The 23,780-nt window shown below is 43.1% G+C and overlaps 1 protein-coding gene across 4 annotated transcripts in view; it reads right to left on the reverse strand.

Moving 5' to 3' along the window:
- AMOT (angiomotin) overlaps positions 1-23,780 on the reverse strand; it is a 65,296-nt gene that overhangs the window by 16,950 nt on the left and 24,566 nt on the right. For 3 of the 4 annotated variants that reach the window (XM_054839495.1, XM_054839494.1, XM_054839496.1), the window contains exons 2-7: positions 21,730-21,895; positions 19,373-20,291; positions 12,338-12,791; positions 10,365-10,509; positions 8,865-8,957; positions 6,076-6,221 (exon numbers count right to left, since the gene is read on the reverse strand). In XM_054839495.1, the coding sequence (XP_054695470.1) occupies positions 6,076-6,221; positions 8,865-8,957; positions 10,365-10,509; positions 12,338-12,791; positions 19,373-20,244 (1,710 nt within the window). In that variant the 5' untranslated portion in view covers positions 20,245-20,291; positions 21,730-21,895. The remainder of the gene's footprint in view (positions 1-6,075; positions 6,222-8,864; positions 8,958-10,364; positions 10,510-12,337; positions 12,792-19,372; positions 20,292-21,729; positions 21,896-23,780) is intronic. The other variant, XM_054839497.1, reaches the window with a different exon arrangement.

Genomic DNA, 23,780 nt, shown 5'->3' on the forward strand with positions numbered 1-23,780 from the left:
TGTTCCTTCATTTTATTTAGGCTTCTCAGCAAAGTCTTCTAACAAACCATGCGATCTCTTTCAGGGATCCCAGGTCCTTGCAGAAGAAAGGCTCTGAAGAGGGCCTGGAGGTCTCATGCCCACAGCACAGGGAGCCAGAGCATACAGGAAGGAGGAATTTTCACTGTCAAGTCGCTAGAAGCAAGGGAGGTAGAGGCTGTAACATCCTCGGGACTGGGGCTGCCTCTGCAGGACAAACACAGTCCTGGACATAGCAGGTGAGGGGGAAGGAAGGATCTTCTTTTGTAGAGATTCATCGCTTCCAGATGTGTTACTCAGCAAAGAGTTTTTCTGGGGAAGAAGAGAAGACTTCCTGCATAGCTAGCAATGATTCAGAAACCCTCCCAGGCATTTTGACAAACCCAGCCATTACCCTCTTCATCTTGGACAGCTCCTATTTCAGCAAATTGGTAACACTCGTCAGCATCTGCTTGTCTCCCACCCACTATTTCTGATGTCTTCAAAGTCCTTTGTTTAATATATTCAGGGTGTTTTCACTACATTCTGGGTTTATCCTAAAGCTGAATCCATTCAGATGCAGCTGAAAATGTGCTTCCCCACAAGAATTTGCCTGCTATGGCAGAAATGTAGTTTAAAAAAAAAAGACAGCAAGCACGTTTAAGCCACCTCTCCCTCTTGCAGTTGGAATATATTCCTCCAGGATGCCTTTGAACCCTCAGTTTGTTTGAATTCAGGCCCAATAAGGCGCCACTGTCCTCAGCAAGAACTCATGCTGAAGCAATTTGGTAACACTATCCTCTTGCTAGGGAATAGCGTTTGTTGCATGGGAATGTCATAATGTCATCTCTCTGTTTGTTTGTGTTAAAATAAGTTATAACTCTCAAAGCCACCTCTGGAAAATTACTAACAGGCAGAATAAGAGAGGTAGCAACACAGCAGTAAAAAGCCAGTTGTGCACTGTTATAGGAATGCAGGTCACCAAAGACACACAGACGTACTAGTTACAAGGAAGAGAGGGAGTTTTCTCTCCTCTCCACCCTACTCATCCATGAATGATAAGCCATCCAAAAGGTGTCCCCTTTAAAAGCAACTCTGTCCTGAAAGGAGTAGTTACGTAGCTCTGAGAGTCTAAGAATTTAAGTGAGACAAAGCTGTGGAGACCAGGAATATCCTTTTACAGACCCAGAGAAGTGACTGGAAAAAAACAGAGAAGCCTTCAAGCACACAAACTCTCCTTTGGGTCCCTTCCCTACAAGCCAGAGCTCTGGTCACACAGCATGTAAAGTACAATAGATATCATTTGAAAATGACCATTTCTACATTCCCCCCCCCCCCCCCCCCCCCGAGACAGAACCCTCAGTGTTATTAGAAATAATGCACTATTTCTCTCCACAATAGCTGAGTGGGAAATGAATACATCATCTTAGCTGTGATATCTGGTTTATGGTAAATTCTGATGGCTGAAAGATCTTATAGCTTCTAAATACAAGCCACTTTTAGAAAAGATATTTCATTCAAACTTCTTCCCTTCCTGCAGCCCCCAATCTCCACCCACCAGAGAGGATGTCTGGCTTCTCTTTCCATTGCAAGGTGTGTGCATGAGGATGGCAAAGAGTCGATATTTATATCTTCTTAGTGGTAGTCACTATTTTTCAAAGCTGTCTCCTTAAGGCACTCATTAGAACAGTGGCTTGTAAAGTGGTGGAGCAAAGGAATACAAGTTACACTACTATAAAAAAACCCACAAACTTTTTTAAGTTGAAGTGTGGTCTTCCATTGTATAAATTAACCAGGGTAAGCAAAAATGACCGAGTTCAAGAAAACTTCTGGAAATTCCTTTTTTTAAAAAAAAAAAAGAAAAAGAAAAAGAAAGTGTAAAACCAGTAGCAATTGTACCCTCTCCATCCAGCAGTTGTGGTTAGATAAAGTATTCGGCACCAAACTCCCTCCTGCAATATTACAATAAGCCAGCATTTACTCAGAGTCCCAGGCTGGTCAGGATGGTCCTTTCTGTAAACTCAGCAATTCTGCCTTCGGCCCTGAGCAAAGCAAAGTTTAACCATCTGCTCCGTTCGCTAAAGGCTCTCAAGGTGTACGCTAGCAGATGTTGGTGAGAGCATGGTAACGCAACTATTTTAATAGCTCACACATCCAGGCCATCTGTGACCATGTACCAGCTACCCACCTGCTGCACCCTGCAGCCATTCAAATGATGACATCAAAATTAAGACCATCAGGCACCACGTGCTCCAAAATGAGATTTTTTTCATTGCTTTAGCTGCAAATATTATCGCTAACAATTTCAGACTGTGATATATGTTTTTAAGCCAACATGCATTTTACCCCAAATGTATTCAATTTGTCTCAACTTTATTGCATGTAATGAAAATAATCTGAAGTTTAAAAAACAGACTAATACTTCACTAGAAACAATTTTAATAAGCTGCTGACATGCATAACTGTGGAACATCTACTAAAGGGAAGAATGAAAATGGAGAAGTGAAAATAGAAGTTAATTACTGGGTTTCTTTACGTATAGTAGAGAAGCAGTAAAGTTTAAATGTTAAAGTTTAAAAAAATATACATACTTCGCAAGTCTGTTTGTAGACATATTTAAGTTTGTTTTAAATACCCATGATCACTCGCCCTTTTTAGCACTTTGCAGAAATAAACTCCACACTATCTAAAACTTTAATGGCAGCTTGTTCTAAATTTGAAGAGTCATTTCACCCCTGCTAACAGACCAGGGAAGGTATTCTGTGAATGTCTACTTTTGCTTCCAATTGCTTCACACTATACTTCGGTATCTCCAAGATCATTCCTTTCTCCATCACATTTAGCATCCCCTTATCTCTTTCTTCCCTCTAACTTGGATGCTAAAATGCAGTACATATAAAAGCTCTCAAAGCTCCATAGGAGTAGACAAGTATCTACATTTTAAACATGGGCGGTTTTGTCCAAACTGGCAATTCAGGCAAAAGATTTTTAAAAGAATCTGGAAGTTCCGATTCCAGTGCAACATTTAAATTCAGCTTATAGGGCTTATAGCTCTCATTAGAATGGAAATATTCTTTTTATAAAGGATCTGTGACTATAAGGCAGTGTAACTCTGCTTAATGGGAAGTCAAAACGGAAGGGGGGAAGAAAAAAAAAGCTGAAAACTTACATTACAGGATGCAACAACTGAAATATGCACACCCCCCTCAGGCCCTAAGCCAGAGTGGCTGCCAAACCTTAGTGTAAGAAACTCCACCCTCTTCTGCAGGACTAGTTTGGAAATTCCTGACAATTACAGGGACTAGTAACTCAGATTAAGCTGGCAGTAATAAAAGAAATAATTGACAAATTGTTCATATATCTTGGTCACTGAATGTCACTAACTCAGGCTGACATTTACAGTCCCTTTTAAATGGTGCCCTAAGCAGTGAACAGCTTGCTTGGCTGTCTTTCGGAAAGTTACCAAACAGCTTGGGGATTTGAGAAGCTCTCACAATTTAATACTAATGAGGCAACAAATGCTTTATAATCTTAAGTATTTCATTTAAAAGTGATTTGGGAAACCTGCAAAAGTGACTCTTTACCCCTCCTGTTTCCCTTTTCCCCCCCTCACCTCTAGGAAAAAGCAGAGTTAATTCCTGCTCTCTCACTGAGATGCTTCCATATTTATCTACAACAGGAAGGGTGGCACTTCCTACGCACTCTGGGATTCGAGCAAAGGTTGGATGCAAATGACCACAAACCCTCATGCAATCGAGACCAGGGCATTCCACTCTATATCAGCATATGTGTGGTTTTTTAAGCTATCATGCAATCTAGCCCAGACTTACTTACCTATTTTACTATTCTACCTAGGCAGAAACACTTTGCAACAGCACTGAACCCAATTCTTCTAGTAAAACGAGAGGGGTCTTTTGAAAAGAAAACATACCATTATTATTACCCCTAAAAGACTTGGACTTTACTGTGAGGGAGCCAATATGAGTGCTTACACAGAGGTTCAACTCAGCCAAGTGCTGTGTGTGTTGGCTGATCACAGCACCTCTACACACGTTGACTCCAAGCATCTGAATAGTTCCAGGGAAGCCACAACGATGTCCTGTGTGCTTAAAGTTAGTCACACATCAGACTTTTAGTGTAACAAGGTGCTGAAAACTGAATGAAAGCCAAAGAGCTCCAATACATTGCAGGATCAAATGACAGAATAGTTTTAGAGCCAAAAAGAATCATGCCATGTTTAAATTACCCTTATAACCTGTCCCCCTGAGCAACAAAGGTGCAAGTCAGCCTTCTCAGGAGATGCTGCCATTTTAGTGAAATCAACGGACTTGTCAACTGTGCGCAAGGCTGAATGTGGCCATTCCTCTGACTCTGCTCTTCTTTTTTTATTATGATAATTTGTATTGCACAGAACCTGGTTCCCCAGTGACGGACCCCCAGCCTGGTGATGCTAAGTGCTGTACAAATGAAAGCTCCCTGCCCTCAAAGCTCACAGCCTGCATCTGGGACCAGAGACAACAGATGGAAACACACACGTAGGGCAAGCCAACTAGTCTCTGGGTTAGCATGAACTGTGGCCTAGCCCCCTGCCAACCACGCCGTGAGCATCACAGCAAGGGATGCTTCAAAGTGGCCTTGCCAGTGTTTGCAGCGGAGGTGAGGAGAGTCTGGGAGAAAGCACAGAAGTGCTTGTTTGGGGTGGGGAGGAAGGGGTGGTTGGAAATTGAGAAGGACAAAGGTAGAAGATATCCTCTCAGCAACAAGGGGAGGAGAGAAACAGGGTTGGGTAAACCAAGAGGGGCCTGGAAAGCAAAGAGGAACTGCCTGAATTTGATGTGGAGAAAGGAAAGCGAGGTGGAGCACTGGGGAGAAATGCTAATGAGGTATGATGGCAGGTAACCCTGCAACATCCTGAATGAGCAGAGCAGATCCAGGAGGGGACAGACTGAGGTAGGGCTTCCATGAAGCTGAAGATATTAAAAGTACTGCAAGGGGTAAAAATTAAGGACACCAGGGAAAGAAACAAAGGAAGATTCAGGGGAAGGGCTACTGAGGCAAACACAGATCTTAGAGAAGAGCAGGCTAAAACTAAGGTGGCGGCTACATCTGCACTTGGGAGAGGAGGCAGGCAGGCAAGATAAGACAGGAGGAAGTTTACTTTGTAATTGATCATTCCTCGTCTCTTGGCACAATGGGATTCTGAAGGGAGAGAGGAGTAGAAGGAGACAAGGGAAGCGTTTGAGGAATGTCTCTGAAGCCAGCAAGATGCCAGTGGATACAGGCACTGTGCTCAACTGAGGGTGATGGTGAAGTGCTAGTAGGCAGGAAGATGGCAGAATTGAAGGAGGAGAGAACAAATCTGCAGTGGAGGAAGTGTGCTTGGTCATGAGATTTCCTCCAGAGGCTCTCTATGGAGGAAGAGTAGGAGTAAAGGAAGCAGAGGCTGGGAGTGGGAAATGGAGCCTTTGAGAGGAAAGGAGTAGGCGGGAGGAAAGAGGACGGACACTATGACGCAGAAGGGCAGTGAGGTGAGAGCCACGTGTGAGTGGCAGGGACAAGGCTACAAAAGAAACTGCTGTGAAAGCTGTCCAGCTAAGCAGCTCAAATGATTATCCCCTCTTGGGAGGAAAAGGAGAGAAAACAACCAAGGTCATGCCCAGCTTATTACGAATGCTGGGCACATACAGCAATCTGCACTGTGCACCATGATACCCTGGTGTAAGTGGAACACCTGGCAAGGGGACAAGCTGCATTCATTTGATATTAGTTAAAAGTCCATCCAGATCTGAATTTCTGCCAAGTTCAGGAGGTTGCCAGGGCTGGGATTTCAGTTCCAGCCCACTTTTATCAGTTGAAACAAAAAGAAAATGAAACATGGCTGCTTAGACGAAAGCACTTCCAAGGAAAGACAGATTTGTGGCTTATCTGTGCACAGTTCAGTGGTTTAGCTAACCAACACAAAGCTAAGCTGGCATAAGCAAGCAGATTGCCTTATAATTTGCGCAAGACAAACTCATTCCCACAGTCACTTTTACTGGAACCCAAACTACCCTCATTTCTCTCTCCCAGCATCCTTACCTCCTCCTCCAGTTTCACCACCTTGGCCTGAGCATTGTTCAAGGCCTGGTCTCGGATCTCGATGTGTCTTCGTTGGTCCTCGTTGGTGGAGCGTGCAGCAGCCAATTCTATTTCCAGTTTCTCTTTTTCCCTCTGTGTTTCCTTGTCTACCAAAACAAAGGTAGAGTTATCAATGGACAGCACTCGTCTCTACTCAGCCTTCAGGAGTCTTTCACTCCAGAGGCGAAGGAAAGATTGTACTGGAACTTCTCTCAAGAGGGAGAATGCAAATCTAGTGCTAGGGGGGGAAAGTACGCAGATTTCAAGGAAGAAAAGGACTTGTAACCCTGAAAAACAAGCAGGGTACCTTCAAGTAACAATGCGCCACAGTGCTAGGGAGAAGCAAGAGAATGTGCATCACTCAGTACAGTTAGGTAATTTGCTCTGATTATGCAGATGGTTAGTGAAACTTGGCTTTCAGCAGTGGAAAACAAACTGGGTGATTTTAATATCCCAGGCTGGGGAGAGGAGATGGCAGACTTTTGTGCCTGAAAAATTTGTGCTCTCTTTTTTCACGCTGACCCTACAAACAGGAAGGCTGTTCTACCTGGGGCAGCTGTCCTCCTTCTCAAAGTAACACTCAGTCGTCCCATTTTGCTGGCAGTATCATCAGGGGAGTCAGAAAACAAGTGAGCAGTGAGAACTCCTCAGTCTTCCTCTGCTGCCCTTAAAAATGACCCTCTGGGCCAGAACTGAGGCACATGTATCTGTTCTCCCACTGCTCAAAGCAGACCTGCAGTTCAAGAAAGCTTTTTGCCCAGCACTGAAAGTTCATGTCTGATGCTTTTAAGGCACCGGACCTCTTCTGCTGCTCTCCAGAAAGACCTGGACCTAATGGGAGCAGCTATGTGTTTTAGGAACAGGGCAACTGCCTTCATAAAAAAAAATAAATAGGATAAAAGAATTAGGGACTGGAGAAATTATCACACAGGGGTGTAAAGCAAAGCCACAACACAGAGCTGATGTCCTCTGTATATGTTGTCAGTCCCAGCTCAAGCCAATCAGCTACAATGATAACATTAACACGCTTGCTGGATACATAACCACAGAATACTCCCTGGAGTGATCTACACCCAGCATTGATGACACCAGAGAAACTGCATTCCAGAAACCAATATCCCACGACAAAGGAATGAGGACAAGGAGTGGAAGGCTTGAAAAACAGGAACTAGATCCTGGGTGTTAGGACAGACTGCATATGGAGTACACAGGCCCGTTTGTGCAAGCATATGCATAACTATATTTACAGGACCACAATTATTCCCTTTCTTCTGCCAGCAGAGAGCCAGAAGCAAAGCTTTAACAACACGGAGTAGCTAAAGATTCCCTTCTGCTAGGGAATCAATGCAGCCCACACACAGGTTGCAAAACAAACCTGTCCACCAACAGCACCCAGAACTATGCAGAGCAAACCCTGACTGTAACTCAGAGCTAGCCTGTGACATAAGAGACAAGGACAAAGACTAATGTCACCACTTGCCTATTCTTTTCCCCATCTCTCCCGTCCCAGTATTTCTCCTCCACCCAGGAAATGAGTTGCTGACAGTGTCAGCATGCTAAAACGTATTGCAGAAAATGGGCACAGATGAGACAGGGTGGCATTACGCCAGCAGGTATCAATCAATGCCAGGAGTCTGTTTGTTAATCTGAAAGTGCTTGCAGCAAGGCTTTTGGAAGTTTTGTTCCAGATTTTTCCCCAAATGAGTACTGCTTCACTTGACAAGTGCCTACAGCACCCCTAAAAATGCTGGGGCCGATGAAATGTAGCACTATGGTTTCCATGCTCATCCAAAAGGAGAAATTGAATGTAAGGCCTCACAGCTTTGACCTTCCCACCTCTCTGGGGGAAACTGTGGACCTCAAAGTCCACCCAACCAGTCTGAATGCCAGACTAAACTCACAGACTGTCCACTGCCACCAGGAGTTTTGAATTCACACCCTGACAGCCATCTGCTTGCAACGTAGGCCACAAGGAATAAGCTAAAGACAACACAAGAGAGGGATACCAGCCTTTGTCACAGTAGAAGCAGTGTGCGTTACACCACAGAAAATCTTTATTTTGCAATTTTATTGCATTACCTTTTTATATAACAATTGCAGAAAAGTGAGCATTGTCAGAAGGGTGGAGTACACTATGGGATGAGAGAAAAGTTGGCTCGCTGCCGTCGGCCTCAAGACATTTCAGTACAAAGGAAAAGCAGCATTTCACATCCGTCATTTTGGTTTGCCTTGTGATAAATCCACTGCTGTGGACAGAATTCATGACCCTTACACAGCCCAGCATACTGCAGGCAGTGTTCGTCCCCTTCATTTTTGCTGAACTGGATAGGGCAGTGGCAAATTAAAGAGGAAAGAGATAGGAGACTACCAGGTTCCAATCCCACTGGCCTTAACTTATACCAGGACTCTTGTCAGCCTGGAAAGGTTTAATTCCAAAGCTTTCAGGGGACAAAACAGGTGGACACATTATCCTGTACATTATGGTGTAAACACTAATTTTGCAGTTTAACTGCAAACTACATTTGCTCCAAAATCGCTAACAAATGCCATCAGATGGATTTCACATACTGACATAAAAGGAATTCTTGAATCCTTCCTCCTTTCTCCACTGCCAGTTTTGAACTGTCACTGCCCTGATTTCTGTCTCAGTAGAAAACCAACAGATCCAAACTACGCTAACCTGCTGCATTGTTATCCTTCCCGGGATGACCAGAGTGTTTCTACTGACCCGTAACGATTGCATAACTCACTTTGTGCAAAGAGTTGAGAGATGGTTTTCCGATTGTCTTCAGACCCCTCAAATTCCTTCTCCGCAAGCTGCTTGTTGGCTGTCTCCATACGTTCTGCAAAATTTTTTAACAAAAGGAACACTAAATAATTAAAAACTTTCAAGCATTAAGTCACGTCTGCTCAGGATATTTCTATGCAAGCTAGGGGAACGGATCTCCTAATTCTATACAGCCAGAAGTAAAAAGCCTATCAAAGCTGGCACTCACTTTTGAAATGTTTCTAATTAAGTCCTTGAGAAAATATTCTCAATGAGACAAAACAGGTTACATAAAGTTCCAAAAAAATTACTTTAAACAATTGTAACATATAAGAAGTTTATTTTTTTCAATTTTTACAAATGCTTGGACACCTTATTTTTCCACCCAAATAGATCTTACCATGCAATTAAAATATTTCCTTATAATTCTCCACTAAATCTTAATATTTAGAAGATTAAATCAATGTTGTCCAATTACCTGACTTTAGGGAAAAGTGTAAAACCCTAAGGACAGCTTAACAGTTCTGCTGCTGCAGGCTGTTAGAAATTTTTATCAGTCTATGAAAATAAGCATGAAATGTTTATGCTGTGTTTTATTATGAGTAAGATTATTTAATGTAGGCCTTTGTGTACTGTCCTTCTCGATAGCACTGAGCACTGTGTGGCCTTATTCTTGGATGCAAAACAATTTCTGGGAACATAGTCTTAGTAAAGAGACACAGGACAGTGAGAGCAGATGACATGTAGGACAATCAGAAGGCTTTCATTAAAAAAATTAAACTTGCAGTTTAAAAAAAACTGATTGTGCACCTTTAAACATCTCACATTGCAAATGTTTTTTGCTTTTCAAACGAATGCTTAAACTTTGACCCATGTTAAGGTCAAATACCATTCAACCTCACTCTCCACTGCCAGCCGCTGTACTGCCTCAGCCTCTTAGCAAGAACCAGACACTAATAACAGCTCACTCTGGAAAAGGAAGGGAGATCCAAAAAACCAGATGCCTACGTTGATAAGGAATGACAAGACCTTCAGGAAGAACAGACAGTCTGCAGTTTGTATGTCAGTGCAAAAGGGTCACTGGACAGGAAATAAAGTGAACATGCCTGGTGTGGGATTAGGCAGTCAGCAAAACGTCTTTCCATTTGTATAAACTGAACAAATTGTACAAATTGTGTCTAGGATATAAGACAAGAGAGAATTCCAGCCTTGCATCTGGTTTATGGTATTTGGCTTATCACATGTTTCTTCTCAATGAGAAACAGGCTGGAAATGAGAGATTACAGCACTCTCCTAAACCTGTCTTTTTCATACTCCCAGCAAGCGCTTAGGATCTCAGACTACTGAATATACCTGAGTGTCCTGTCATATTCTAGTTGTGTCAACAGACACAGTGAATTCTGCAGCAAAACACTGTCCTGCCAAGTAAGTACAACAATAAAAAACCCCAACCATTGAAGAACAGAAGTTTTACTTCATTCACCTCTTAGATCCCTGTTGAAATCATGCAGCCTACGAATCTCTCCTTCCAGCTTGTTTCTCATGGCCTTTTCCAGGGCATCCCGCTTAGAGGATGATTTCTCCAGGTTTTTGTACGCCTCTGAAACTTGCTGAATTTCTGTTTCCAGCTGCAGTGGAAGTGAAAACAAGCACTTACCATTTTATCGCTAACAATTCTTTTCATTCAGTCTCAGAAAGGATATTACTTTCTCTCAAGTTTTCTATATTGAAAGAAACCTACACCTATACATTAAGTAAAACGACAGAATCTCAGGCTTGTGATGGATCCTTCTGTATAAAGAATACCAGTGGTTGAAACGAAGATCTGGACTCTCCTTCCAGACTCTGTTTCCCCAATATGATCAGAGCATAGATATAGCAAATTGAAGAAGTGCAAATGTCATCTATTTTTTTCTAAGACTGGGGCAGTTTGGCAGTACTGTTAGTTTGGGCAAAAAGCATTTATAAAAACAGCTAATGCGGTATCAAGTTGAGTAAGTAAAATAAAACCAGAAAGGCAGACAAAACTATGCTAAAAAAATGCTAGCTGCAGATCCTGTGTTAGTGATGAACTCTGCCGATCTGTAATTGTTATGGTCCAAAATTCATAATAAAACCTCCTGACGTTCTATGTTTACACTTCACCAACTTAGCTGTGCTTTTAAATGTTCAATTTACTAAATGGGGGGGGAAGGAAACATGCAGTAAAATATGTTTTATCCTTCCTTCTAGCCTTCAGCATAAAGCTTCTCTGGTCACCCAGAGCAGGAGATTCACTTCTAACTCTCCTTACCAGGCACGGTTTGCATCGCTATGGAAGTATGGATGCACATAATAGCAAACCCCGTCAGCACTGTCTACACCAAGTGATCAACAGGGCGGTGGAGGGAAGTGCATTTTTACCCTTCTTTCATTATCAGGAAGCTGCCAAATATTTCTCTAAAGCATTTCCTGGCTAGGAACCTTCCAAAAAAAATACAACAAAACGAACACATGTCCCTGGAAAGAGGTAACATAGGGAATAGTGAGTGTGGAAAGCCACAGTGGTCACCTGAACTCAAACAAGTGTTTTAAGCAGCCACACATTTTTATGGCCCTGGAAACTGCTCAGTCCAAAGAGCACAGCAAGGCCCAGAGAGTCCTAAATTACAAGTAGCATCAGCCTTTTCACAGCTGCAAGGCAGAAGCAAAGCTGACCTGCTGCACTGCTTTAAACCACTGGTCATCAAGAAGTTATTTCTATGAGGTTGCAATGAAAATACCTCTACACGTGCATGCTAATGATGGGTCTCATCGGGATTTATTTTTTTTTTTTAAAACATTTTAGCATCACTTACTCTACTTGTTTCATAAAGCCAAAGGTGGCAAATAGCTCGATCCAAACCAAGATACTAAGTTTTCATGGAAGTTGTGTGGTATTGAGGGAGTGACAAAAGAAGTGTTAGTCTCAGTCCTGCAGTCCAAATGTCTTTAAAGTAGCCATGGCAGCAGTACTTGTCTTGCACACTGTCCTGCCAACCAGTTCGGTAGCAATATCCCATTGCCTCCTTGAGTGACTATGGTCTCATGTCATTCCAAACAGCCCCTTCCTGCAGTCTCTGAAGTCTTTTAGACTGATGTGAAAATGAAGCCTGCTGCTATCCTGGACATAAGAACACTAGCTTTAATTTAACCAAGCAAGCCAAACAGTCAGCCTCTTCAAGACAGCTGATGAGGATGCTCTTTTGAGCACGGTCAATAAGCTGTTAGAATAAAACTGAAGGCTTTGATTCTATTTTCTGACAAAGTTAAGCTGCTGCCCAAAGGGACAGGATACGGACTAACCAATCTGCATATAAAAGACTCTAAAGTAGATAATCAATCCCTTAAGCAAGGAATGTAACAGTTGCAGATTAGATGATTTAATTATGGACGATCCTAGACACAGGAGAGTGCCTGACATCCAAAACCACTCACCTTCTGCAGCCGGGCTACTTTCTCATAACACCCATCCAGCTCCTGCCGTAAAGATCTGTTCTCTTCTGACAGGATTTCCACCATCTGCTGGGCCCTGGAAACTATGGCAAAAGGATCTACTTGCATCTGCTGATATGGGGAAGGTATCTGCTGAGCCCGGGTCATTACTGAATAGGAATCGCCTTGCTGCTGCTGCGGGCCTAGGAAGGGCTGGCATAGTCGGTACAAATCTCCCTGATGGACTTGGCTGGACAAGAATGGCTGCTGGGTCCGTGGCAGAATGCCAGGGTCTCCCTGGCTTGGAGTCAGAGGTTGCTGATGCTGGGAAGGGGACAGCCTGGATGGTGGTGGAGACTGAAGCAAAGTCAAAGATCCCAGGGATGTCAAGGAAGAAGTTGGGCTGTGGTGGTGAGGTGGTCTCTGTTGTAACTGCAGCTGCACATCTGGGTTCTGCCTGGAAAACAGAGAGCAGAAGCTCCATCAAAGCCATGCAGAAGATGGTGCACAAACCCAGTGGCAAGGGTGCACAAACCCAGTGACAAGGCACGGGATGACCTGCGTAGCTCCTATGCACGGGTCTTCCCACACAAAAGACTTGTATGTGACATTTTCCTCATTTTTATAAGTTTGTTTTTTTAAAATGCTGCAAAATCAAATCATTATCAGAAAACACATTCTAAGTGCACGAAGGTCTTTCCTCTTGAGTCTATTTTGTACAGAAACACTCCTTCAACAACTACCGACCAAAATTATTTTTATAACTTTGATCCATACTTTGTGGATAGAACAGCTAAACTGAGGACTGTTCGGAATGGGCTCTTTTGTTCTGTCCTGAAATGTGCCATCTCTCATGGAGAAAACAATGCATTTTCTTCTGCAAGTCAGGATACAGAGTTAAAGGGATTGGCTGAGCTCTATGCTAGTATGCCAGCACCACTGATTCGAGCTTTCTGAAATATCAGCCAACAAGCTCCAGCCTGGTCAAATGAGACAGTTAAAGGATCTGAAAACCAGCCTAAGAATCAGAAGCAGCCTTTTGATTCAGAACCACCCTAAGCCCTATGCAGTAGGTATGTTTACTGCTCCTGACAATAACCCCTATAGGATATCAAAGACAGATCTAGCAATCTGTAACATGCTTGAGTCTATCACAGAACTAACTCCAAGCTACACCAGCTCACATTTCCCAGGTGCTGGAGATCCCCAGCTCAACTTTTGCTGCATTAGCCAAGTAAGAAATCTTTCTTAGAAGATTGTGTGGATTTATCGTGCTTGGATGACCTCAGGAGGCAGGTTTTGCTTCCTCCTCCAAAGACATTCAACCTTTAACTTCTCTGGATGTTCTTTATTCTAACAGTTGAAGGCACTCCCTCTCCATGCTGCAGCCAGTCTCTTCTTAACCACAGACCTCAGCGTGGTGCAGACCCAGTCTGGCAGTTCAACATGTTCTGAAACACTCCTGTTCTTCTGATAAAACTTCCCATCCTTTGGGATGCAGTTCAACACTGCAGCTGGAAAAGCACATACTGTTGTTCCACCTGGCCATAGCTGCTACAGAACACCCCCACAGTTGTCTGCGCTCACAGGAAGGACCTGACACACTTGCTCTGCTGAGCAGAGTAGGGGTACTGGATGTGCAAGCCAGCCCACAGCATAGCTCTCCCACCACACCACGAGTGTTAGTGGCATGTCAATTGACAACAGCAAGCACGAAGCTGAACTGGGAACTAAAGGGTTACACAATGGGCTTCGCCGCTGATGTGCAAACACTCAGCATCATCCTTCCTGTTCTCTGCAGAAAGAACGCATCAACTCTTTGTACCCGTCCAAAGAGGAAACGTCTGCATTACTCACATCTGGCTGGCAGTGCATGTAGGAGTTCGTACGTTCTCAGCCCAGCGCAGGGTTCGTTATTTCAATATCATGCACCTTATGTCTCATTTTCCCTGCTTTCCAGCAGAGAAGGTACATAGAAACCTCCAAGCTGATGCTCAAATTCCTTAACAGGGAACCAAATCTAGCCTTTGTCACTTAGGAAAAAACAAATAATTACTCCTCTAGTTACTGTTTCTCTCTTTCTCACACTCAGGTGACTGTGGTCCTTGCCAGCAACATCATTTCAGGAGCTGTATTTCCCCAGAAATGATCATATGCAACGTGAGGATCTCAGGGGTCATGCAGAAGAGAGATGTGCAATTAATTTCCTCGGGAATGTTCAGTTTAGTAGCAGCAATTTGGTTCTTCCCCTCCTGGGAGGTCAGCTCTACTTATTGTTGCATTTATTTCATTACCTTTATTTGCGAGTTCTCATAATGAATAATGAGGCAAAACCATCACATGCCATGCTCAAGGTCATCTGGTTTGTCTCAGGTGGTTTCCAGCTCCTTTCTTAGCTCACCCAGTTATGTGCAGAATTAAAACTTTGCATCTTCAGAAACCACTCGTCTCCTTGAACTTAATGTTTACCTAATGTCACGCACCTCTGTTTTGATGTTATAATCAATTAGAGAATAACCTTGCTGTGACATTTAATCTATGGTGACCTACAGAGGTTAGATCAAGAGAGAGATGTTGCCAGTCTGCCTCACGGATGCAAAAACACATCTTTCCAATTCTGAAACTAAAAAATGCTCTCTTCCAGTCTGAAAACAACCTGAAGCAGTTACTCAGAGAGACTGACTCTGCTGATCTCAGTGTGTTAATATTATAAGCCTATTGAGGGCTATCTAGATGCCAATGTTGACAACTGGAGCTATTTGACTAAAAGCATCTCATTATTCTGCCATCAGAGATGCACAGGCAGTACCTTGCCATTTCTGCAGGACCTGAGCACTAATGAAAGGAACACAAAGATGGCCAAAGGAAAACAGCAGCAGCAGCTAAATTCTCAAGGGACAGTCTTTGTACTGACTTGCCTGGTGAAGACATATAAAAATCTACTGTAAAGAACAACTCTAGGAAATCATCGCTGAGTATTTCTAAACAAGATACATTTCCAAGATTTCTAGCATCTTGGCACTCACATCCAAAGCCTCTCATCTTGAAATTACACCAGTCTTGTGGGTTCAAGCTAAAACATGGGAACCTCTAGTTCTGTTGCATTACAGCATTAGAGCTTCCAAAATGTCACAAATGCATTCATACTCCCGGCAAAATGAGATAACACAACTGAGGTAATATATCCTATCTTTTAAAAAAATAAATAATCCTAGTAACCTCACAGTGACAACTAGACCTTTTAAGATCTTGTATGGAAACTTTTACATACACAAAGAACTTTTTAGCAGCCCCACTACTTTCAATTTTGTCTTATAAAATACTTTTTTATATATATGTGTATATATATACACACACACACACACACATAGTGTGTTCACAATACCTGGGGCTGAGATCCCTCAGATTAACGTGAGAATTGTGGAATTTATTTCTCTGGTAAACCAATTTTGGAGTGAATGATTCAGAAAGGTAAATGAACACAACTGGACTTTTCAAGATTTTTAAGCCAGACTGCAAAATTTTAAGGTACAAATCACTATTGGGATCACCTAACAGAATTGCTGATAGAACGGTAGGAGAAATTTCCCTCCATGAGAGAATCAGTCCTCGGGTAACCCTGTAGTAGTAATCGAAATTATATCCGAACTAACCACTTCATGCAAAAATGCAGAAAGACTCTCAAAATACACGGAAAACAAAATTACACAATCTCCTTCCATTTGCCTCAGTGTCATAAAGACCCGAAAAGCCCAAACACGGAGAAAAAATATGCAGAGCAATAATTCCCACAAGTGTTTAAGTTTGAAAGCATAACTTTAAGGGCCACTTCATTTTGAAGACTGTATCACGCAAGAATCTCTGCTTCCTTTACAGTCCCTGGCGCGTATCGGAGAAACACCACGTGGGCCAAGTACAAACCTGGATTTATGGCTCTGCAACTACAAGGGTCACATTAGCTTTTAAGTTATGAAGACAGAAATATGGAGTAAGGGCAGTTCTGCAAGCAAACCTAGCCATCAGGAGTCCTCAGGCTGCCAGGATTGCAAACATCAAGTCACGCAGAAGATCTGCGGGTAGAACAACAAAGTGGGGAGGACAGAAGAATGAAGAGATCAGGAAAGGTCTCTGGCTTGTTAAAATTTTTTCTGCCTTCCCAACTTCTCCTGCCTGTTTCATGTTCAAGAAGCTACAGTTCCCCTCTCTTCCACAGCCCTCCTGCACAAACCAGAAAACGCTGACTGCAGGAGGGAGCAGACTCTACTTGATTAGACAGCTGAAATCAAACTGATGCATTTTTGTTCTGCTTCCTAGTCATACCAGATTATCCCCCACTTTGATGCTGCTCAGGGGAACGCAGTGCACAGACATGATTTACTAATTATGGGACAAATTCTGCAGACCTCCTTCTTAAAAACTTTCTGTGAAGTCAATGGGATTAATCACCACAGCAGGAGCTCAGTCACTTGGGCTCTGAACAGAGGATGGCGCTTGAATCAGAAAGACAGCGAGCTTCCTCTGCACCCAAACCTGCATCCATGCAAGCCTCTTCTCCTCATCTCTCACTGTGCTGCCATGGGAGACCTTGCAACCCCAGAGGACACTGAGCCCAAGGCATCCATCTTCTCCTCTTAGACCTGAAGGTTTGTTTTCATCACCAATGCTAAAGGGGAGTTGAGATATTAGGGAGAGAATAGGATTTTGGAGCTTCACATGCAGCCAGCCCTCTTCTGAACCTTCTTTAAAATTTCCAAATAACAGCACAGATGCCTCTGGCATGCCCAGTATTTACATTAAACCAACATCATTACGAACATATATGTGTTCCCAAACTTACACCGCCCAAGAGCAGGTGAGGCAAACTGTTTGCAGACTGGTTTAAACTTACCACACAGCCCATTCCTTTCCCAGACTGGGGAGGGTGAAGCATGAGAATGCTGTGAATTCCCCAATGTTTATCTTGCTCAACGAGTTTTATTTAACCGCATCGTTAGGTCACCCTCAAATTCCCCCGAACAATGAGGGGAAAAACCCGCAGAAAAGGGTGTGGCTTCACGAGCAGAAAGAAGGGGCTTTGTTTCCTTGACGCACAGTTCAAAAAATGCACACATTTACCAATCCAAATTAATCCCGATAAACACAGAGCTGCAGCGCAGGAAAACTGGAGACTCTGAAAATACTTTATCACTCCGGCGAGGCTGCAAAGACATTCGTTAGCACAGCCTGGTGCGAGGCAATGCACTCCGGAAAGTTGTATGTCTTTAAAATCCTCACACCATTACCCAGCTGCACCTTTAGTAACACAGAAGGTTTCTTGTCTAAATGACAGTTTCTCTTAAAGTGTGTAGGAGAGGGAGGGGAATAGAGGACTCGCTCCCTTCCTTTGCTACGCTGCTCTGTAATTTATGGATTAGTCTTGCAATTGTTCTACTGCTTCAGCATTTGCTTGCAAAGGAAACCTCTTCTCTGTGCAGCTATTTAGGTTAAAAAGTAACCTCATTAGATTCCCAATGCTTTGAAGACAAATTTCAGTTGCTTCCCCTACTGGAAACCTTGCCAGCTGAACCTTTCTCCTCCCTCCCTCCCCCCCCCCCCCATGTTCTTTCAAAGCAGCCAGGATCCATCCAATACAGACAAAAATCACCCTGTCTAGAGGAGCTGACTGTTGGCGTGTTTTCAAATACCTCTCCCTTAAACAGCAAGCAGGCTATGTCTCAGATTCACTATATATAATATTATGAGTATTTCTGATGCAGCATAACCATTAAGGATCTGTTTCCCTTTCCTGTGTGCACAGAGATTTGAGGCCTTTGAATTTTCAAAAACATTTGCAACGAGCTTCTACAATCATTACCCCCCCCCAAACCCTTTACTTCCCCTTTTCCTGGCCTCTTTATTATTTATTTAGCCAGATCAAAGAGCCTTTTCATCAGGCTTGTATGCTGCTGAAGTCATTTCAGATCACAAACAATGGTGGACAAACTCTGAAAATAGCTCCCCATAGGACTAGGAAGGTTCTGAACAGATTCAAATTCCCCAAAGCTCAGACTCTGTTCCCAAATACAGACTGGTTTCTTCTTCGTGCTCCCCTCAAAACACAACACAGTATGTGCAAACACAAATGTGCAGAGACCTCACCGTTTACTTATGTAGCAACGCCCTCCTGTTGCTCCTTTGTATTATCCTTTTAGCTTCAAAATGATGCCAAAATCATTATACCAAATCCCACCTGGTCTTGGACAGAGATGAGAAGGTAAGGAAACAGGTAAAGCAAAGCCATATTTTTAGCCCACCTGAATAAAACTTCATCTTCACCCACACGGACATCAGTGTTTGGCTCAAGCCAAACCTAGCTCCTTGTCTAGAGGAAACCCAAACAGGCTGAGATTTCCACTGATGCAAGAAAAATTAGCAAAAGCTAAACAAGCAAGTCTGGGATGAGGCACAAAGCATGCTCCATTTTCCACTCCTACACTTTGGTCCACTGAAAATAAAATTTGAAAAACTTAGGTGATTTTTTTGTTACCTGCACCATTATTGCTTTCATTTACTTTCTCCTTTCCTACGCAGCATTTAGGTGCAGTTTAAACCTAAAAAAAAAAATCTTTTGTCTGAGCAGATGTAATTAAAGAACAGCTTAAGTCTTGCAATAAGTAACTGCAAGTTTCTACAATGAATCACATCATAACTTTGGCTTTTGTAGCAAACCTTTCGTAAGGCTCTGGAGCCTTAGCATTAAACTTCCCCATGCCATAAAATCAAGCTGGCTTGTTTTGGCTATTTTTTCCATTTCTGGTGGGTTTTTTTGTTTGGTTGTTTTTTTTTTAAAGAATCAGGCCCCTCTAGGTAAGCTACTGAAACAGGTTACAGTTCTTCCAGGCACAGCCTGTAGGCTTGAACACAATATGTCACCTCACACAGTAAAGATGGAATCTTTGCTGAAAGAAAACCTGCCTCAGAAGGGAGGGCAATGGACTGAGTTTTATCCTGTATTTCCTTACGTGGCTGTCATGGAGTTCCTTTCAAGATCTTGCTTACCTGACTGACCCATACTCAGGGGGGTGTTGATACCTCATCATAGGCCCATCAGATCTTCCCTGCTGGCTCATGCGATGATCGCTATAGAAATGTCCCGACTCCTGTGGTTTGCAGTTCATAGACGGGGTGGACACATTTTTGTAAGGATACTCTGGAGGAGGACCCCGCTGCTCCATTCCTTTCATGTTGGGCTGGGAAGGGGGCTGCACCGAGTTCTTGTAAAACTCATTGGAGCCAGAATTTTTATAAGGGTCGCTGGACTGCTGAGGAGAAAGCGGGGAGAGGGGGGAGAGTGGGGCGCTCGTGACAGGCGCGTGGGCCTTGACACCGCTGGTGGCCAAGGACAGCTGCATCAGCCTCTCGCTCAAGGAGCGGACGTGCCCTTGCTTGAGGTCCTTAAGTCCTTCATCCTGGTGGACCTTCCCTGGGCTCACCCGCTGAACCGTGGGCCGCCCTTCAGTCCTCATCTTTTGGTTGGTGACCCCTGTTACATAAAATGCTGCCCCGACACTAGCATGCGGCTGGCCCCTGAAATACTGCGACTGGACTTTGGCTTCCTCATAGGTCGGGAGATCCTCGCTGTTCTGAAGTCGCGGGGAGAGCTGCTTCTCCATGATGCTGTTGTCCACCTGTATCTCCTGGCCCTGGGGCTCCTGACGGGCAGCATGAGTCACAAGCTGGTGGTCCTGGGAGCTCAGCCCTTCGTTCTGAGATGCTGGACTCCCAGTGCTGTTGAAAGGGGGGGCATTTCCTGTGGCTTGCTGGTGTAAGGCAAGGAGGTTACGGTTGTCATTTGGGTTTCCGTATCTGAGCTGCTCCTGCAGCAGGCGCTGTAAAACTGTCGTAGCTGCTTGCTCTTCTGAATTCCTCATCTCAAACTGTGGTGCCTTTTGGGTGGAATGTAAAAGCTGCCCTTGACCTAAGGAAAGGAGACACGGTTATTAGCGCCTGAGTGGATCAAGCAAGAGACATTTAAGAGCAATGGCTTGAAATACAGAAAAAAAGCAGGTTAGATTACCAAAGGTTCCCATAACAATGGGGGTCATTAAGGCCCTTGACCTAAGAAGGACTTGCATGCCAGGGGGCAAAGCCTGGAAAGGTGATGAAAGGTGACTTGCAAGTTTATAGGAATATCAATCGACTGCAAGCTGTAGGGATGCATGCCGAATACCTCAGACAGCAAGGCTACTTTCAGGCAGAAAGGAGACCTGTAATTCACAGGATGATGGTAAAAATGCCTAAGACCTGTTTGCTTTACATTTAGGGCTACCAACAGTGAAATACACTTCCCATATTTCCAGGCAGACAAGGATTAAAGGGTGAAATCAGCAATTTGTCAGTTTTCAGGAGAGAAAAAAAAAAAGAGGCCTATTAAGATAGTATGTGGTTCAAAGGAAGTAAAGAAATCTCTTAGCTTAGATCATTTAAAGCAATTAATGAATACCACGTTAGCCAGCAGGTTTTTAGAGTTATGAAATACCCAGAGTGAGATCAGCACCTAGTCTCCCTGCTGCAGAAAACTCTACTTACTGGTGCAAGTGAGGACTCTGTAACTTCCTGCTATACAAAGGCAACCAAATCCTGACACATCTAAATATTGTCAGCTGAATGCATGCAAATGTAAGAGGAGGAAAAAGAGTTGTCTGATCTAAGGAACAGCAAAAGACCTCCGAGTGGCAGGAAAAAACACTGTGTACCAATGAGAGAAACACAAAGAGCCAATGTCAAGCACATCCTAAGGATAGATTAAGTCAGCCACAAACAGTGATTACACTTCACTCAGTCTTCCAGTGGAGTCAGGAATTTGTCATGGAAACTCAAGCCCATTGGCCTTGTATGAGTTGAAATACCCAAAATTAACGATACCTTTGAGACATTTAACTAAAAGCAGAGATACTTTTGAGCTAGAACAGTTCAGAATAGAGTGTACGCTTTACTTGTTGGCTAAGCTGTGGCTCTGCCCTGACAGCAGAACGCACGTTAGTACTCTAGCATTTTATTTTGACACCTTTTTTCCATATAACATTGTCCCTCAGCAGAAGGTAACTTGCTCCCAACAGCTTGTTCCATGGCAGAACCAGGGATGGACTGCAGGAGTCAGGAGACCTGAAGGGTCTGCTTTGTCCTGTGTCTCCACAACCACGAAGCTTACTGCCTCAGGGCAGGCAACCACAGGAGTCTACCACTGTAACACAAGGCCTAAAGGCATCAGGCAGACAGAAGCCTTCTGCAAACGTTAATGAAGAGAAAGTTAAAATCCACCTCATTCCAGACTGCCTCACCAAACTAGGAATTCAGGCCCTGTTAACTGGCCCGGACCATGGTTCTTCTGACATCCTACTGGAAGTGTCACGTACCTATTTCCTTCACTTTGACTTCCTTGGTGAGGAGGAGTAGTTCTGCCACATGGGGGGACACACACAGCGTTCCTCCCGCAAGTCCAAAATCTCCACTCAGAGATGGCTTCGGTCTCCTCTTCAGTAGGCCAGATCACTTGATACTCTCCTCGCTTCCAAAATAATTCTGAGGAAAGCATTGAAAACATCATTTTAATCAGCAGATGAGACCCTAGAAATAATAAACCTTGGCCCATGTTTCAGATTTTTCTTTTGTAGCTTCTTGTTTTCTCCCAGAGCCCAACAATTTTGATCCCTTTAGGATGAATAAACCCCCCTGTCCCTAGCAATCTACTCCAGCTGCTGCTTTAATCATGACAATTTCTGCTCCAAGATTAAATGTTGCCAAGTAACACTCTGTCCCATCTGTGCCTCCAAGTGAAACAGTGATTAAAACCCGCTAATTCTTTAACTCCATTGTTTTATTTTTTGCTAAGAATGAAAGCTGCGGCACAGATGATGATACCCTGCGCTTATGGCTCCTCTTCCAGTGGTGCTGTATATTTCAAACTGTATCAGCAGAAATCCTTTGATGAAAGGTGATATGGTTAAATGCTTTATAAACTTCAACAAATTATACCTCAGAAATGACCGTGAGAATGATCAGTATATGAATATTAGCTTTATTTTACAGACTGGGAAAGTGAGGGGAAGAAAAGGACACTGACAAACTATATGCCAGAAATATATTGCAGAGCACAGCTCTAATTCCCAAAACATTCTTTAATTACGTTACTTTTTCCTTTCAGAATATAAAGCACTAAAACTTTAACTGTTGAGGGGAAAATCAGGAGAACACAGAAAAACGTGTATTTAGGCGTGTTACTCAAGAAGCAGTTAAATCTCCTACTGAAGGTGTCCTAAAGAAAAAGGCAAATGATGCAAAAGAAGTGGAACATACTTGTGCACTCGGTATGCTTATACTTTTAGGGCAGGCAATTAAAACAGAACTAGTGAAAGTAAAAATATTCATTGAGATGTATAATTTAACTTAATTTCCTGGAATGTTGCAAAAAATAAAGTGAACAGATGTAGTGAAGGAATGCAGACGTGGATACTTCTGTCTCTGTCTTATTATGGCACACATCCACACCCAACAAAAATTATCTCAGATCTGCAAGTTAAATACTTGAGGTGTCAACAGCAATTTCAAGGCACATGAACAATATCTAACTAGGGAACAAGGCTGTGTTGTGTGGTACGGTACCTCAAGATGGTGGTTGAAAAAAAACATCTAATGTCAAATTCTTAACTGGTGACTTAGCTCAAGAGGGATATATTGAAAACAGCTGCCAGCAAATATGCAGTAAAGAACCTTTAAACCAGGCATTAAGATAGCAGATAACTAGAGCAATTTCTAGCCTCTTTTCCCAGTGTTGCACAACAGAAGTTAAGGATTTCTTGTCGCCCTCACATCAGTATCATCACTGACTCTTCTTTTCTTCTTCTTTTTTTTAAACAAAGTTCCCCTAAGCAATCCTTTTTATTAGAGCATAAAAAGGCTTTTATTATGCAATATGATGCTGCCTTTCCACCCAAAGATTTCTTTTGTCTCAAATGGAAAAATCTAAGGGGCAGTGTGTGTGTGTTTATTTTTTTTAATACAAAGATACAACCCAGCTTGAGATTCTGCCTCTCTGCCTTAAAGATTTTCTCAACAGACAAATTCAATCTGTGCATGTTTACCTCCTTCAAACGTTCAAGGAAGTCATTCTGTATGCAACCATTTCGCACACAGAGTTTCACTTCACAGCAACACAAGCTCATTCTGCTGATCCGATGAAGGGCACAGTTCACACTGAAAGGATTTGCTGGGACTGAATACTACTAATTTTAGTGTGGATGTAAACTAGGAATCAGCCTGGAAATGCAGAACAAAAGGTGGACTGAGATACAATATGAAGATATTCTGGCCAACAAGTCCACTTTCTTTAAATACCAACAGTTAGCATTAAGCCTATTTTTTTTCAGTTTTATCCCATTATTTTTAATTAACAAAGACAATCTTGTGC

The sequence above is a fragment of the Grus americana genome, chromosome 12 (genome assembly GCF_028858705.1).
Source record: "Grus americana isolate bGruAme1 chromosome 12, bGruAme1.mat, whole genome shotgun sequence".
In the NCBI taxonomy this organism is placed as follows: Eukaryota; Metazoa; Chordata; class Aves; order Gruiformes; family Gruidae; genus Grus; species Grus americana.